The 16,119-nt window shown below is 49.0% G+C and overlaps 3 protein-coding genes across 3 annotated transcripts; all 3 read right to left on the bottom strand.

Annotated features, from left to right (window-relative positions):
- Positions 1-5,560: 5,560 nt before the first annotated feature.
- On the bottom strand, positions 5,561-7,318 carry F5B22DRAFT_635455 (FAD dependent oxidoreductase; the record flags this gene model as incomplete). The annotated part of the gene is made up of 1 exon (XM_047977144.1): positions 5,561-7,318. The coding sequence occupies one exon, from the start codon at positions 7,316-7,318 to the stop codon at positions 5,561-5,563; it is 1,758 nt and encodes a 585-aa protein (XP_047832045.1).
- A 2,430-nt stretch (positions 7,319-9,748) lies between these two features.
- Positions 9,749-11,035, bottom strand: F5B22DRAFT_84663 (uncharacterized protein). Its single transcript, XM_047980620.1, has 3 exons — positions 10,853-11,035; positions 10,349-10,766; positions 9,749-10,223 (listed from the first exon to the last, which is right to left on the bottom strand). The coding sequence occupies exons 2-3, from the start codon at positions 10,694-10,696 to the stop codon at positions 9,852-9,854; spliced, it is 720 nt and encodes a 239-aa protein (XP_047832044.1). The 5' UTR covers positions 10,697-10,766; positions 10,853-11,035; the 3' UTR covers positions 9,749-9,851.
- Positions 11,036-11,715: 680 nt separating this feature from the next.
- F5B22DRAFT_84332 (uncharacterized protein) lies at positions 11,716-12,995 on the bottom strand. The gene is made up of 4 exons (XM_047980619.1): positions 12,765-12,995; positions 12,390-12,626; positions 12,098-12,139; positions 11,716-12,019 (listed from the first exon to the last, which is right to left on the bottom strand). The coding sequence occupies exons 2-4, from the start codon at positions 12,588-12,590 to the stop codon at positions 11,945-11,947; spliced, it is 318 nt and encodes a 105-aa protein (XP_047832043.1). The 5' UTR covers positions 12,591-12,626; positions 12,765-12,995; the 3' UTR covers positions 11,716-11,944.
- Positions 12,996-16,119: the final 3,124 nt, after the last annotated feature.

Genomic DNA, 16,119 nt, shown 5'->3' with positions numbered 1-16,119 from the left:
TAGATCCCCCTTGCCTGGGTTGCTATAAACAGTGATTTTCCAGCTTTATTCTACATGATATTAAGAAGCATTAATCTGGTGTTCAGTGGTAGGGGAAGGGGAATGGTAGGCCGGATAATTGCATGGCATGAAACTGGCCCGGTATAAGGAAGCAAAGCCTCCTTCAAATTGGGTGGCAGTGAATGGATGGATGAACGGGTCAGCATGAACCTAGATAGGTACCCAATACTCATAATGATGCATGCATCAAATCAATTTTTTAAAAAATGAACCAGATTCATATCCACTTCCGCCTGCGACATTCTCGCTCTCTCTCATGCATTCAATTTGTGCCTACATAGTAAGCCGTGGCAAGTGACATTTGTGTTCTTGTTCAAGGCTCTTAGGATTATTGCAGATTTGACCCTTTTTTTTTTTTTTGCGCCTTGGCCGTTCTGCCCATATCCCGCTTGCTTGCAGGCTCCTTGGTTGGATTTGGATCTGCCTAACTGGGAGCCCAACAAGCGCCAAGACATGCGTTAACACGTGCACTTATGCTTAAACCACGCACGGGCTGACAGATTCTTTGATGTGTGAGTGATAGATAGCCAATGGGAATTAAATGCCTCTAGCCTGCTTTCCTTTCCTTTTATTATTTTTTTTATCCCCCGATCATAGCGTTGCAGTCCATTGATTCTTATCTTGACCGCAATATTGGAATTAAACGGACGGTTGTGGGGGTTTAACTTGCGCAATACCTAGGTATGTATGTAGGTTGCGAGGTAAGTATGTAAGGAGGTAGGTAGGTGACTCAACTTACTTAGGTAATCCGGGATCGGGGTTTTCGTAACCAACCGAATTCCCCCTCTACCGCATTATATTGTCTGTATTATTATTCCTCAGCCATCGGCTAGCTAGCTAAGCTATCAGCCTCCCATCATCGTCATCGTCACCATCAGCAATCGTATATTTAATTTGGTTGCCTATATCTCACATCATCTGTCATCCCATCATTTCACTATTCCGGCGATAACGGGAATGACTGGGGTGACGAAGCTTAGTCTTTTTTTTTTTTCACCTTCTTACAATTGTTGCTTAGGTTCAATTCCTAAAATCCCCGAAAAAAAAGAGTTGGTAGGTATTTGGGTACATGCTGCACCCCAGAATTTAGTAATGTGCGCCTCCCTCATCCTTCCTTGTAAGACCTAATTTAGATTTCTTCTTGGGGGGGTTTTTTTTTTTTTTGAAAAAATCCTGACTGGGCCCGCGTTGACTAACATGACATAACACGGCAACCCATTGTGAATGCCTACACTAACTAGAATCGATTCCTACATCCTGCTATGCCCTGGTACTTGGAAGAAAGTGCCTGAATGGATTCAGTTGGTAGGAAGAAGGTGGTGTTTGATACATACATGATGTAGGTGGGCAGGGAGGTTTAAGTGGGTGAGTGCGTATCTCATGCGACCAACTCACGAGCACTAATGAAGAAATTACTGTGCTTATGGTTTTGCTTTTTTTATTTACTATTGTGTCTTTTCGTTTCATGTGTGATGATGTGCCTTGCCCGGGCGCGTATGTTGTGTTCGTGCATATGTGCACTTATTCTGCTTATCATGTCCACCTCGCGTAGGTTGTGTAGCCTAGGCACTTTGCCCCATCGCCAGGCAGGATAGCAGCTCAGTCTAGCCTCGTAGCGGCTTAAATGATACTATTCACGGACTCCGGAAGAGAGCGGCCACGTACATACTAGAGAGAGCGTGACCCAACGGTGTGGCACGGGTAAGGGCTTATGTAAAGTCGAACTAGTTGGTAAGAGAGAGTATGACGATGCGCTAAGTGGAAATATTCCCAACTGACGTTATCAAGCCCATCTTTATCCGCCGCATCGGGACCGACGTAACACGGTACGGGAAGTATCGTGGGAAATTGATTGCGCTCTGCCAAGTACCAAGATATCAACGTTATCTGCTTGGCTGTCCGAGGTGCACGGCGTAGGGAAACTAACAGTGAACACGGGAAAAGACCACATGGCCTGGTGCGGCTGATACCTATCTTTGTCTAGTGATGCCGTGCTAGCATCGCTTAGGCATGCGTTCCGCCCTGCCTGCCGAGGTGTCAATGATCGCTTGCGCTACCTACCATGGGCAGACCTGTTAGTTTACTGTAGGTTAGGGACGTCTACGACGTACAATGTAGGGCTCGGTACTCGGGCAACGTGGAGATATACGAACGCCTCCTCGGTCTGAGGTTCAGCTTGGCAGTTCAGCCGTGATATCTTATCAGTTGACTCCCCTTGCAAGCTGTAAGAAAAGAGGGGCCACTATTAATGCAATCGAAATAGCTGCGACGCGCCAGGATTTTAATGAACCCCATCATCAAGAGGAGGCTATCTGCAATTAGTGACGATCCTAGGTTCGCGGCATTGATGGTTCGGATCGAAATAGTATACTACGATGGATCACCTAATGCGTAGTCAATACATCACATAGTACCAGTTCCTTGTTATGAGCATGACTAAGGCGTGTGGGTGTTTTGTGATTCTCGAAATATTGAAGGGATCCTTCACGTTTCGAAACGGGCGATCTCGACATGCTGATAGGCTGGATATGGCAGTTGGACCGGGAGAGATGCGCGTGAGCGTCTTCCAGAAGGAAAGAAACGGAGGCAGAAGGCCACGAGGAGCCAACCACAGCTTAGCATCTTCCGTGGTACTGGTACGGAGCATTTTACCCTGGGCTGTGGAATGGGGATGACAAGACCTGCGATGTTGGATTCGAGGCGCAAGACTAGGAACTAGTAGTTAGTTGGGCTTATGCTACCTACACTAAGACGTTCGTTGGATGTTGGCACCAGTGCACGGCGCTTTTTCGAGGGATGGGTCCTTTCTACCTTGGCTTAGGAATGGAATGTGTCGTGTTCAATCCTGAATGTAGTAATGTGCATAGCAGAAGCAAACCCGGGATGAGGTTGAAAGGGAGGGAGGATTGAGATGCAAGCCGTCTCGGGGCGGCTTCGGGCTACCGAGTCTCACGGCTTATTACCTATCACCTGCAGGCATGGCGCGGGGTCCAGTACAACTACACATCTGTATGTAAGACAAGGCATAGCAAGAGGCACAAAAAGATCAGAGCGTTTCTGCAAGGCTAATGCCGGCGCAGAGAACGCCCGTCACTCTCACACTCCCATCGCCGGGCAGGACACTCACTCACAGGAGACTTGTCGCCAACGGTCTTTGAGGCTGACCATGAGCTTGTTCCGGATACCTACCTAGGTAGTCTACTGTCTACCTTTGCTGACGAATCATGAAGACTGGGAAAACGAAACCGAGGGCAGAGGAAAAAGAATTGTGGCGCGGCGTGGCGGGGGGTTGTGCGACATAGCCCACTACCTGTACCAGGCAGTCGGAATATCAACGGCACTCAAGGGAGAGGAAGCGAGGAGCGAGGATGAATCATTCAATGATCTGCTCCACCGCCTCCATTATGACAGATGCTTCGAGCCCTCGGCTTTGATTCACATGTGAGTACCTACTTGGTAAGGATTTGTTTTTTTTTTCAGGTACGGCGCGGGTTTACCCGGCTACGACCGTATGCGGTACTACACGACGCCATGTCTTGGCTGTATCGGTAAATGAGTGAAGCATCGTGAGTTGCGTTGAAAAGAAGAGGCAATGCTACCTCGCCAGGTTACCTAGCTGCTTGCTTACCTATTGTACATACCTATGAAGGTACCTAGGTAAGTACCTACACACTGTAGATGTGCCCTAGAGGAACAAAGCATCAGCTGCCTACGGACGACTCGTCAGTGGAGATTAGCAATCTATTTTCAGCCCTACCCCAGATTAAACCCAGCCCATAGCGCATAGCGGCCATCGTCACCAGAGCTAAGGCAGGTACTTGCACAATACTAATCAATCTATCTGTGCTCAGCCCTTGAAGCTATCGGGTCCAGAACCACAACTGACTCTTCAATGGTGCACGATAGTTTCATCTCTAACTTCCTCGCTTCTAACCATAGAAGCGTTCGTCCAATATTACCTAGTGCCGGTACTAATGAACGTCTTCATACCTACGTAAGTTTGTATCGCTTTCGGACTTTCGGATCGTGCTTGCTCGCTTGTGGCTACAGCCCCTCGATCCCGACCTTGCTTACTACTTGCTGTTGTACTTGTCCAAATACAACGACTGGATTGTATATCCAAGTATGTATGCAGGTACTTCACTGATGAGCCTTCAAATCGAGAACATGGTAAGCAAGTAGGAACACAACGACTGTCTGAATACTCGTTGCACCCGTCTCCTGTTTAAGCCAACAGCTGGCCGTCTTCGGGCCACATAAGTCTATCTCAGCGGATGCTGGCCAGGCAGTCAGTAGCGTATGCTCCAACCGGCGAACCCGTGACAAAAATGACTGTCTTCTCCTTTGAGCCCGTGCCAGGAACCACAATCCTTCAAAATCGCCTATGCCGCTCGGATAGTTCACCATCTAGGCAGGTGTTATCAAATGGTCTTGCCGTTGGTGCCTCTGCCTTCGCCTGAAGGAATTGCCAACACATGATCAATATATTAATCGTTTATCTCTACGTCTCCTTTCTCGAGACTTCGGGTGGAGCTGACAATGCTTGACTGTCCCTATGGCATGATATCAACCCGATCAGCTTTAGTGTTACGGCTGTGTAATTATGCGTACCAACCCGATGAACCGGCTGTACTCGAGACACGCTGTAAGAAAGAAAAGTATCTCTGCTCAAGGTACTATGTTCCTACTCGGTCAAGTTGTCGGCCTCGTTCAAAGCCTTGCAGAACGAGCCTGCGACTCCTAATGAGGGTAGCCCAATCTTTAAAAGCCCCCCGTATGGCATCATCTACTCCGGCTTATAAGCGGTGGTCACATTTCCAAATGGATTTGCTATGGTGTGTGCCGTATAATAGCAATGCCTGGAGCGAAATACGCGCCCGCTGAATTCTGTGCCTTACCACCGTCGCGATAACCGGCTTGGCGCTCTGTTATGAGATTGTTGACTCTTGCGCCGGCGTTGCCGCTGACAGCCAGCAGTTAAACCAATAACGCATCGCGCGTATACTAATACGGTTACGACGTGGTAGATAGGAGCCGGCGTGCATGAAAATCATCCTTTGGACTGACTGTTTGTATATTGGTGTCCAGATGCAAAGCAACACGCCAAACCAACAATCCTTTCTTTACTGTCTTTAGGAGATAGGCGCTGGTCTACCAGAGAAGCCTGCGTCTTACATGTGCTGTAGTGGTACACTGAAGGCGTGTACCATTAAGGACTTCATCGTTGAGGCGCTGGCGATAGCATTTCGGTCTCTCTCAACAAGCATCCTAAACATACGAGCACCAAGGACTCTTATCGTCATAAGTACATGTAACTGCAAGTAACATGACGTTTATTTCGGATCTCTTCTCGGGAATTGTAGATCATTGGAAATCCTGAAGATCACTCACATCATAGCTCCTACTCTGTTCGGAGATATCCTATTTCATGTATTCTGATATTCGAATGTCTGGTAAAGGGGCTGCATTACTCTGAACCGCCTAACTACCCCTTTCCCCTCTATGGCTGACTCCTGCCAGGCGCATTTCCCTCAGCCATATTGTCTGTGCTGGTACCTTTCTTCACTTCCTCCCGCCAAGTTCGTCGCTCAACTGTCGACACCCCAGGACCCTTGTACACGCTCCCATACAACCCTGAAGCCCAGTTGCTCGCATCATCCGTAGATTTGTTACTGCTAGCACCCTTTGCCGTGTACTTGCGTCTGTACCACTTCCCGTACGCCAGCAGGTAGTAAAGCCGGAAACAAAGAAACGAGAAACGATCGTGCTCTAAATCCTCGGGATACTCGGCGCCGAGGTCGACGGCGGCAGCGATACCCGACATGACGGCGACTTCGTGCGCGTTGACGAGTGTCCAGGAGGCCGCGAACCGCGTGTGCTTGCGCGCCTGCAAGAACATCATCCACGGCACCACGAACAAGTAGTGCGTGTAGCTGTGACATAGCTGGTGCCACCAGTCCTGACGAATGATGCGATCCTTGCGAATCTCGCCGTCGGACCACAGGGGGCGGTCCCGGTCTTTGTTCAGGTATATCGTTTGAAATACATGTTGCTCGAATGGCACGTTCTCGGGGAACTGGCTCTGGTAATTCGTGCAGTCGAAACACATCTCGAGCTTCTTCTTGTCTTGCGGGTACATCTTGATGTAGTACATCGGGCGGAAGTTACTCGCTGCGTTGTTGAGCCGCGAGGTCTGGTCGACACCGCTTGTGTTGGCCACGGCTAGGTCTTCCCTGTAGAAATTCTCGTAGTGCTTCTTCATGTAATCCGAGTCGTTGTGCGTGATGGTGATGTCGTCGCTGAACTTGGCAGAACCTAGGACCCGCTTCTCTCGCCACGACGCTGTACGTCCCAATACCTCCTTTGCTTTATCTGCAAGAGTGCACAGAACAATTTCGTCGTATGTCTCCTGGCTGACCGGCGCGTCTAGGTCTGCGTCGTTAGGATTATGATGATCCAGCACGGGCGTACGTGGTTTCACTCTAACTACGACCCCGTGATTATCCCGTTGTATAATCTCTGTCAGCTCCGTCGAGAGGCGAACCTTGACACCCTTGGAGACGAGGTCCTTCCGCCACGTCTCGTAAAATTCGGAGAAGTTCGGGAAAACGACCATCGGCGGCTGGTTCTTGACGACCGTGTGCCTGTCAGTCTTATACCACATGCCGTATGTCGGGGACGTGCAAAGCCGCTCGAACATGATGGCAGGGACCTCGGGCGTGGCGTTTCCAGTACCCAGGAACAGAGCCGTCATGGGCAAAACAACGCAGTTGGTAAACTCCTCGGAGAACATAAAAATCTTCATCACGAGCCGAAGCGGCAGCAGCGCAAAGAAGACCTCGAACCAGCGCATGAGCTTCAGCACCGTCGTCAGTCGCGATATTTCCTTCTGATGTCGCGCTATCAACTCCGTCGGAAACATATTCGTCCAGAAAGTATCGTCCTTCCCGAAGGATACCTGTAGCTTCACAGGGTCGGCCCGGTACCCCTGGCGCGCGAACATCGTCATCGTATGGTGGAAGATGTACGATCCGCCCTGCACACCTTGATTGCACCATGACGCACCGTACCGGTCCTTGTCGAGCGGGATTGAGAACGCTTGTCCGCCGCAGTAGTCCACTGCGTCGATGAGCGTTACGTCGAACTTCTCCGGGTGCTGCGCGAGGTGATGGGCTGTGGACATGCCTGCTGCACCGGCGCCAACAACGAGGACGCGCTTGCGCCCGTTGGACGGAAACCTGCGCGTATTGCTGGACATTGTGTTTGCGCTCTCGTGCTCGATGTCGCGCGTGCAAGTGTCGCTAGCCATTCCTTGCTAGCTAACTCAGATTATGCGCACCAAAATTGCGAAGAAAAAAAAAAACTACTTCCTTGGATAGCAAGCGGGCGCCATCGTGTAATTTATTCACAAAGATACATGCGGATTTGTAGGTTCATCCTACCGTATTTTACATTCCCACGCAATTCTATGTCTCATCGCGCGGCACTGATGATGGCCATATATTGCGCTACGACGTCATTGATCTAAAGAGGCGTCAATGATTTCTCGCGCTAATGCGAGATGAAGCGGCGTCCACGCCGTTGCTCGATCTGGGTGTTTGGGCTTCGCGGGGAAAATCGATCCAGATTGTTGACTTTAGCATGGTTTGTCGAAATGAGATTCACAATCTTTGTTGCGATGGCTAGCGGGAAGATAGGTGGAGTTGATCTGGGAACTATTTATGTACGACTTTGCGATCATAACTCTACTGGGAAAGAAAGCCCTTTAGAAGAGTTCAGCCATTTTGAATTGAATTTATTTAGGACTTTTTTGTATATTTTCTCTGTATTTTATCGAATCTGCCCACTTCTAATGAGATTTTCTAAGGTGGAGTTCATGGGATTTATAACCTGCGAGCCCGAATTGCGCAACTGAGAACAGCGTTATACTAAGTCTCGCATGTGTTATGTGAGAAAGGGTCAGATCAATTATCAAATCACCATACAATGGATGTAAATTTCTCGTGCGGTGGCTAAAGTAGTTGAGCATGGGATCCGCGGCTTATTCATCGGATAAAAGCGAGAGTGACCTTACAATTAGAATAAGAGAGGGATGAAGCCTAATAACAGTCATAGCAGAATACTATCGCAACCAACGCTAAATGATTGAAAGCAAAATACGACATCTAGGAGTGTCTTTAGTCCTCGTGAGAAACGGATTGAACAAAAGCAATCACCAAACAAACCATCATCACGTCCTGCGTCAAGAGAAGTATCTAACTACCCCTTATGCACTCATCTCACACTACACCCCCGATGGTCTTTCGAAGAGGAGAACATGAACATCTTTCGCACAACTCAGATTCCATTACCTCATTCCTCAATCCTACACAAGCCCCTGACTTTCAACCATGGCACCATACGGCCAAGCTCAAAACACACTCCTCATCAACTCCCACATTAAGTCTGAAGCAGCTAAACCCTCTCCGACAATTGAGCGAAAAAGCCTGTCCTCGAGCACTCTGTGGAAAAGCTGATATCACGACGCCATCTGTCGCATACTCCGCTTATCTATATGGGGCTTTCATAGAAGTATTCGGTTCGCCGACGCCGTCTCGCTCAACACCGCGTAACTCAATAACTCCTTTCTAATTCCCCTCCCGTCTTTCACGACTCGACATCATCGTCGCAACAGCGTCTCTTCATTTTCATATGCGCTGATCTCCTACTTGCCTCGTCAACCTCGTATGTAAAATATACATCCGTCCCTTCTTCGCGCCACACCGGTGCATTTCTTCCGGATGATGTGAATCACGGGCGTACTACCTGCTGTATTCCTCCTCGGGTAGCGTTCGCGGTACAATGGGCATTTATTTATTTGAGAAGTATGTTCCTTTGTGCTCAGGCGGAAAAAGTAAGATCTGGTCTGCCGTTGTGTCGGACCGTGTTACGCGAACGGCGGGATATGCAGTTCGCCTACGGCTACGGAGGGAATGCGGTCTGGTCATGTCATTCAAGAGGATTAGGCAAGTGATATCGAATGTGAGGTTATACAAACCTCGCTTCATGAAACGGGTCAATGGGATCTAATTAGCCGGTTGGGACTGGCGGGGAAATGCGTCCTTAGAAGAATCAACTCAAGCTACTGAGGCTGGGAAGGAATTAGTTGGCCGAGGAGCTTCGCAGCCTTTGTAGATCGTTAGACTGCAGATAAGCTTCGGCTGTAAGTCTAGTTGCTTGTCCTTGTTATACTCTCGGATCGTGTTACGATGGGGATGCGTTAGTGCTGTTGATATGAGTGGGGTGTCTGAGTTGAGACGAGGAGTAGATGATGCTGGTAAGGATTCATTGCGATGCGAACTAGATGGGTATGAGTAAGTTATACGCTTTGGGGAGATGATCGAGTTGAAGCGTTTAAGAATAGAGAGAATTGGTGATATCTAATAAGAGAAAATTTTATCATCTATTGAGTGAGCCCCTTAAGTGTCTTTATAGGGAGTGCGGTATAGAGCTGAATATAAGGTATGTAGTACGTTTATATAGCCGTGAGACGTGCTCTTCTACTGAGGCATTACGGTGGCAGGTAGCTCGTAAACGAGTAATCTAGACATTTTCTGGTCGATTCATACAGGGTCCCGAAGTGTATATACAAAACACACGCCTTCTAGTCAAAACCGTAACGTAACGCCTTCTTCGTTCTAGTCAATCCACGTCTTACAATGAATTTCCAATTCCAGCAACACACTCCTTTCCAACTTCACCTCAGCTTGAACTAGGCCGACACTCCGCGATCGCTGTACATAGCGATGTGCTCAGACTCTTTCAGTTTCCAGCCGCGTCAAATACTCGTCATTGTCATCGAGTTCGATATCCATTTCATCATAGCTCGACTCACCAGCCTTACCGTCGGGCCCAGACCATTTCCATTTATAGGCGTGTAAGATGATTTCCCCCTCCTCATCGTCGTCGGCATCGATATCCATTTCATCAGGATACGGCACACACAATTCCCCAATCTTAAATAACCGCAACATTTCTTCGTCCGGACGAGCCGTCGTCTCCGTGCGTACGAACTCCGTGCCCGTCTTCGTTAAGATATCCGCGAACTCCATTTCCCCGCGCACGGACTCATACGCCTGGAAAAGATTGTGGCGTGCCGTCAGACGGTGGCTGATTTCGAAAGCCTGTTATACTCAAATTGTCATCAATGGTGTTTATTCCATCATGATTAGGCGTAGTGTGAGAAGTTTGCACTCTATCCCCGGGTACTGTGATGGAGTGAGTGAGTGAGTAGCGACAATACACTTACGCATTCCCAAAACGACACCCACGGGTCCACGCACAGGTCGTAGCTCGAAGGATGCTGGTATATATCCTCCATTGACTCTCTGTTATCTCCCCATCTATACGGCCGGCGGGTTTCCTGTTCGCCCTCGGACGAAAAGAACCGGCTAGAGGAGTGGGAATCCGAATCAGACGTAAGTTCCAGCGCCTCCTGTTCTGTGGCCTCCTGCAGCTGGGGTTGAGGGACAACGAGAGCACTCGCATGAGTCTGTTGGGCTTCGGCCCTCTCGGGAGATTTCTCGTATACGTCGGATGGGGTGGATTTTTCGTAAAATGATGAGTTGCTTGTGCTTGATCCGGGGTGAGAATTCATGTTGAGTGCTTAAAGGTTCCTTGGATGTTGTGGATAGCTCGAGAGAAGATTTTGATACAGTAATTTACTACTGATGCCTTGACCTGTAAGTTGAGTTATGGCGAGTGTAACTTGTTAATGATAGATAGTGGTAGAGTACTGTGTTGATTTCCTTACGCCATAGATAGTAGAGGACATCAGCAACTGCTTAATTTGTTTTTCTTCGGCAGGGCAGCGCTCCACCCTCGGGAAGTGCCAGAGGAGAATGGGAATGGGAATGAGTGATCAGCTGGATGATACAGCCTTCTTTTGTGATTTTGGCATCAGGTTTGGATGGAGCTCGGATAGTAGAATCGCTAAATGAGTCCTTCCTTGTGGAAGCTTGGGGGAAGCATAATCTCAAGCTTGCGAACCTTGCTTGAAATGGGGATCGTAGCTTCCCCTGAACGGCTTGGAACCTGCACTGAACTTCATATAACTTCGGATGTAGGTGCTCTCTAATTATGTGCTTCTCACATCTCGGTTATCTCAGCTGTCTGTCGCGTGCTGCGACAGCTTTTTGACCTGGTGATATTCTCGCATATCTTGTTTGTCAGCCTTGTGCCTCCTGCAAATGCCGGGTTTTGGTATTCGTTCGCTTTCGTGTTGTTGGGCTTGGTGTCGCAATCCCATCATCTCATCTGTCTACGGTGAGAAGCTAGGCACGCACGAGTGTACCGGGGAGGAAACTACTCGGGAAGACATTGAAGCAGCTACCACTTTTGTCAGTGTTATCAGAACCAAGAAACTTTCGATATCGTCACGTAAAATTAGAAATATCAAAACAAAAGAGGCTGTATACAATTCATTATGAACATTGAAAACCACCCTGTGAATTAGGACCAGAAAGGGGTCATTTTATGAACCTATAAACATCGCGCAGTGGCCTCATTAATACAAACATCATACGATTCCGTCGCCAACTTTCCCCAACGCCTAACAGTACTGAGCCCCGCCTCATCAACAATACTTTTTGCTGCCAAGTTCGTCTTCGTCGCTTCTTGTGCGGATAGACTGATGGATGCACTCGCACGCGTCACGCGCAGCAACAAGAAATTTCAATAAGACCATGCATTGTAAACACACAAGAAGCAGCCGCCATCGCCCCGAGATGAGACTATCGTGAGGGATTAAGAATTCTTTTGTATCAGAAACACCCACTCCAAAGGATATTCGCCTTCAGATAGACATGAACATCCCCTCGACAAGGGCTCATCATAGTAACGACATTTACTTAGCAGCTACGGCAGGAGCAGGAGTCGGGGTAGTCTTGGTTGGGGCGGCTTTTGGCTTGGGGGCGGCAGCCTGAAAGGGATGTCAGATATAGACTCGTAGGAGAAGAGTAATGTAGATAGTGATGGAAATGGCTTTTGTCTTCATTACCTTCTTTGCCTTGGCCTCGACTTTCTTAACAGCAGCCTTGACCTGAGACATGCATGCGTTAGCGGGGATTCATGCTACGATAGTGATGCGACTGCGAAGTTGGACTAAAAAACACATGGAGAAACATAGAGATACGAATTTGCATGTGGTAAAACACGATAGCTGGGGAAAAGACGTGATAGCGCGAGATGAGTAGAACCAAGAGTGGAAGATTAGATGACGTCTCAGCTGCACCCGGAGCATAACGGGTGGCGAAGACCCAATGGCGCGGGGATGTTGTATTTCGACCTACCTTTGCAACGGCACCATCCTTCTTAGGAGCGACCTTCTTCTTGGTGACGCCGACGGGCTTCGCAGGCTTCACAGCAGGCTCGGCAGCGGGCTTCTTGGCCTTGGGCTTGGAAGTGCGCTTGATGGCGGGAGCGGTGTCGACCGACTGGAAGACGCGCGGACGTGAATTGCCGGTGGCCGACCGGGTACCTTCGCGAGGCATCTTGGACGCGACTACGGGAGGATTGGGCAGCGAAAGCTATATGGAGGATTAGCAGACAACGTAGTCGAGGGAACGGGGCAGGGTGGCATGTCTTGCGACGCTCGAGGCAGACGCGAGCGGGAATGCGACACGGGGGCATAGACGGACGGGGTAGAACTGCCATGGACAACTTACAGGTTGGGGTGTGTTGCGACAGGTTCCGGTGTGTGGTTGTCTGGATGTTTTGTCCGTTTTGGGAAACTGACTTGGGATGGATTGGGGGTGCGTGGAAGAGGGCGAATCTGGAGGAGAATAAGACGTATAAAGCTGGGAGAGACAGCGAATCTCGCGAGACGAAAACGACGTCTAATGGGTCTTGGAGAGATGTGGGAAGAGATGTTGGGGAGAAGAGAAGAAACAAAGAGAGGAGAGAGAGAGAGAGAGGGAGAGGGAGGGAGGTGGCCGTGTTGATTTGGATGTGTGATGTGATGTGTGTGTAGTGTGTGGTGTGGTGTGGTGCCGCCTGTGCTATGTATGTGTGCTATGTAGGTATGCTAATACTTGCTTGCTACCTACCTACCTTACTTGCTACCTTGGATGTGTGTTCCATCTGTTGTGTGCTGTAATCTGTAAATTATGTGCTGTATGTGTGCTGTATATGTGCTGTATATATGTGCTGTATATATGTGCTGTATATATGTGCTGTATATATGTGTGCGCTTGCTTGCTTGCTGTGATGATCTTGTCGCGCCTACTTAACTTTGGGTGCGCTACCTCGAAGTAAGTATCTACCCCCTCCTCTCTCTCTCCTCTCTCCTCTCTGCCCCTACTTACATACCTATACATACCTACCTAGTATCCGAGCAATATACTTTAGGTAGTAGGCAGGTAAAGCTGGGCAAAGTTTCATGGCCTGTACCTGTCTTCTTGATATCGCTGTAAGGAGCTGTAAGTGCTGTCGTTATAGCATTACATGACTGCTATAATGGCTTGTGAAACGGGTTAGACTATTAGTCCTCGCCCGTCTGCCGATCGCCCAACATTCGCTCCTACTTAGTAGTAGACCTACCTAGATTCAACCACGTCAGCTGAGATACGACACTCTCACACAATTCGAACACTTTGGGCATTGGATCAATGGACAACAACAGAGTGAGGGAAACATACTTCGTACTATAGGTCGGTGGCCGGGGCGGATATTCACGAGGTTGGATCATCTCATTTGCCCGAGCCCGTCGTGCAAGAGCAGGTGTTGACGTTGCATCGGCCCCTTGACTTCTGACCCAACCCAAACAAAACAAAGCAGAGCAGAGCAAAGCAAAGCAAAGCAAAGCAAACTGCATCGCCGAACATCCCTCCCCCGTTCGTTACCTTTCCCATCTCTCGAATAGTGCTCTCGAATAGTGATATTGTTGTTTGTTCATTTCGATTGGAGACTCGTTGTCCTGCGCCTAATTCAGCTCTCTTCATCAGGGTATCCTCGAATGAAGGAAGAAGAGACTGATTGCAAAGGCCAATGAATGGGAGCACTGCAATCCCGCCCATCCAGGTGCACCACGTTCTTCCCTGTTAGTGGCACGCGCACGAGAATGGTGCCGCGCGCTTCCAGACTCGTGGTGGGCGGAGGCACAGGCGAACCGAAGTGTTACGTGTTCGGCTCGCACATGCATTGTATCCATCTGTCTGTCTGTGATGGAGGTGAAATCATCGTGCGTTCGTACCCATCTGCGTCTCATGCTCGCTCACTCACTCGCTCGCTACACTCCCATGTCAGAGCAGCCAAATAGGGAGACTCGGTAAGTGAGATCGCCCGTCATTATCGTGGCAAAGATGCAGGCCGAGCTAGCTTCAAACATGGCTCCTAGATCAAGCGCCCGTCATTGGTTATTTGGATTCAGCATTCACTCTTCACCTTTATGCTTGCTTACCCCGCGAAGACGGGCTTGCGTCAGCTCTGGCCGGACTTCGGAATGCTGTTTGGCTCAATGCTAGGCACTACTAGCATCAGTATGAGAATGCATTCGCCTTGGAAAGAGGCGCTATCTTGAGCCATCCATAATCTTCACGTTGCGAATGGGTGCCCGCAGTTCGCGATAGATCGTGTTCTTGATGGCTAAGGGGCCCTGGGGAGCGGTGTCACAGACCTGGAGCATGGGTGCTTCCAATATCCATCTGTGCACACTAGTCTTCTGCATCCTTCAATTCTGTTTATGAACACTATATGATATCTTTTCAGAACTGAGGTCGGCGGAACATACTCATGCCCTTTAATATGAGCTTAGGAAAAACAGGACTAACAAGGTATCCCTCAACTGAACAACGACCTCGCCCGCAATGCGCGTATAGATCTCATCGACCTTATTGTTGAGGTAATGCGTTGAACAGGGGAATGTTGTGGCCGAAGGCGCAAAGGACGCCGGTCTCATGTAAAACGTCGTTGGTTTAGTGTGAAAGCTAAGACTGAGGAAGATGAACCGATTCAATTCACCTCAAGCTTGCGCACGGGAAGTGCCGAGAACAAATCGACGCCGGGATGTGGATGCGGAGCGGGCCGAGACATACGCAGTAGTCCCGAGCACCTGGTCCCTCGCAACTTGAGGGGAATTGATCGCACACCCTTGGAGTGAGTAGGTTGTTTGACTCATGCATAGAACAAGTCATGCTCAAGGCTTTCTCACTCGAGGCGTATCTTTCAACTTCTCGATCAATCCATGACAAGCGTGATGTTTGTGCCTACCACAGTGAATAACTAGGAATCGCTCTACATATTCGATGGTCCCAAGAGTTTCAATCAAATCGGATGCATTTCGACAAAGGTTCAAGCTCATGGTTCGATGTGACACTCCGCGTGCGCTCTCCGGACAGCTCTGCCTCTCCCAATATCCGTCAAGAAAGGTATGGTGGAATCATCTCTCGAACAACTTGATGCGCGATGAAAAAGTCTTGGCGGATATAGGTCAATCAACCAAGCATGGTCCTATTTGCACCAGGCTGTGAAACAAGATACGAGGAGAAAAGCACCGTCTCTCATTTGGGACGATACTATATATTCGGACAATTGAACGGCAACAAATACGCGGGATGTATTGGGGCACATCTCACGAAAATGAGTTGTGAGTATTGTGAGGTGCTGAGACAAGATTCCTCGCCTAACACCTCGATGCACAGTCATGCTCGGAGGAAGTGATTCCCCAATGAGAAGTGCTGCTTCAGAAGACTTCGACGAGTAGGCCTAAAGTGCGCATTACCGCTATGAGAACCTTTTAAAAGAAGAACGTTTCGATATTTAGTACCCATATGAGAATACAGCTCTGGGAATGTCTTGAGCTTGCATTGACAATACCCCCAATATGAGAGACGAAAGACATCCAGTACGGTGAACGGGGGTCATAGCTGCACTTGACAGCACAGTATGTTCGAAGACCTTTGAGGTAAAGCCCGAGAATTATCTAACTCATCACTGTATAATGCTGCAACCTAGGTAACCCATCGGGCAAGAAGACCTAGTCACAATGAAAGTATTGTTTTACTGATGGGACACACCAGATGA

Source organism: Xylaria bambusicola (genome assembly GCF_022495145.1).
Source record: "Xylaria bambusicola strain CBS 139988 unplaced genomic scaffold F5B22scaffold_14, whole genome shotgun sequence".
Lineage (NCBI taxonomy): Eukaryota > Fungi > Ascomycota > Sordariomycetes > Xylariales > Xylariaceae > Xylaria > Xylaria bambusicola.
The sequence above is the reverse complement of the archived record's forward strand: the minus strand, read 5'-3'. Positions and strand labels throughout refer to the sequence as shown.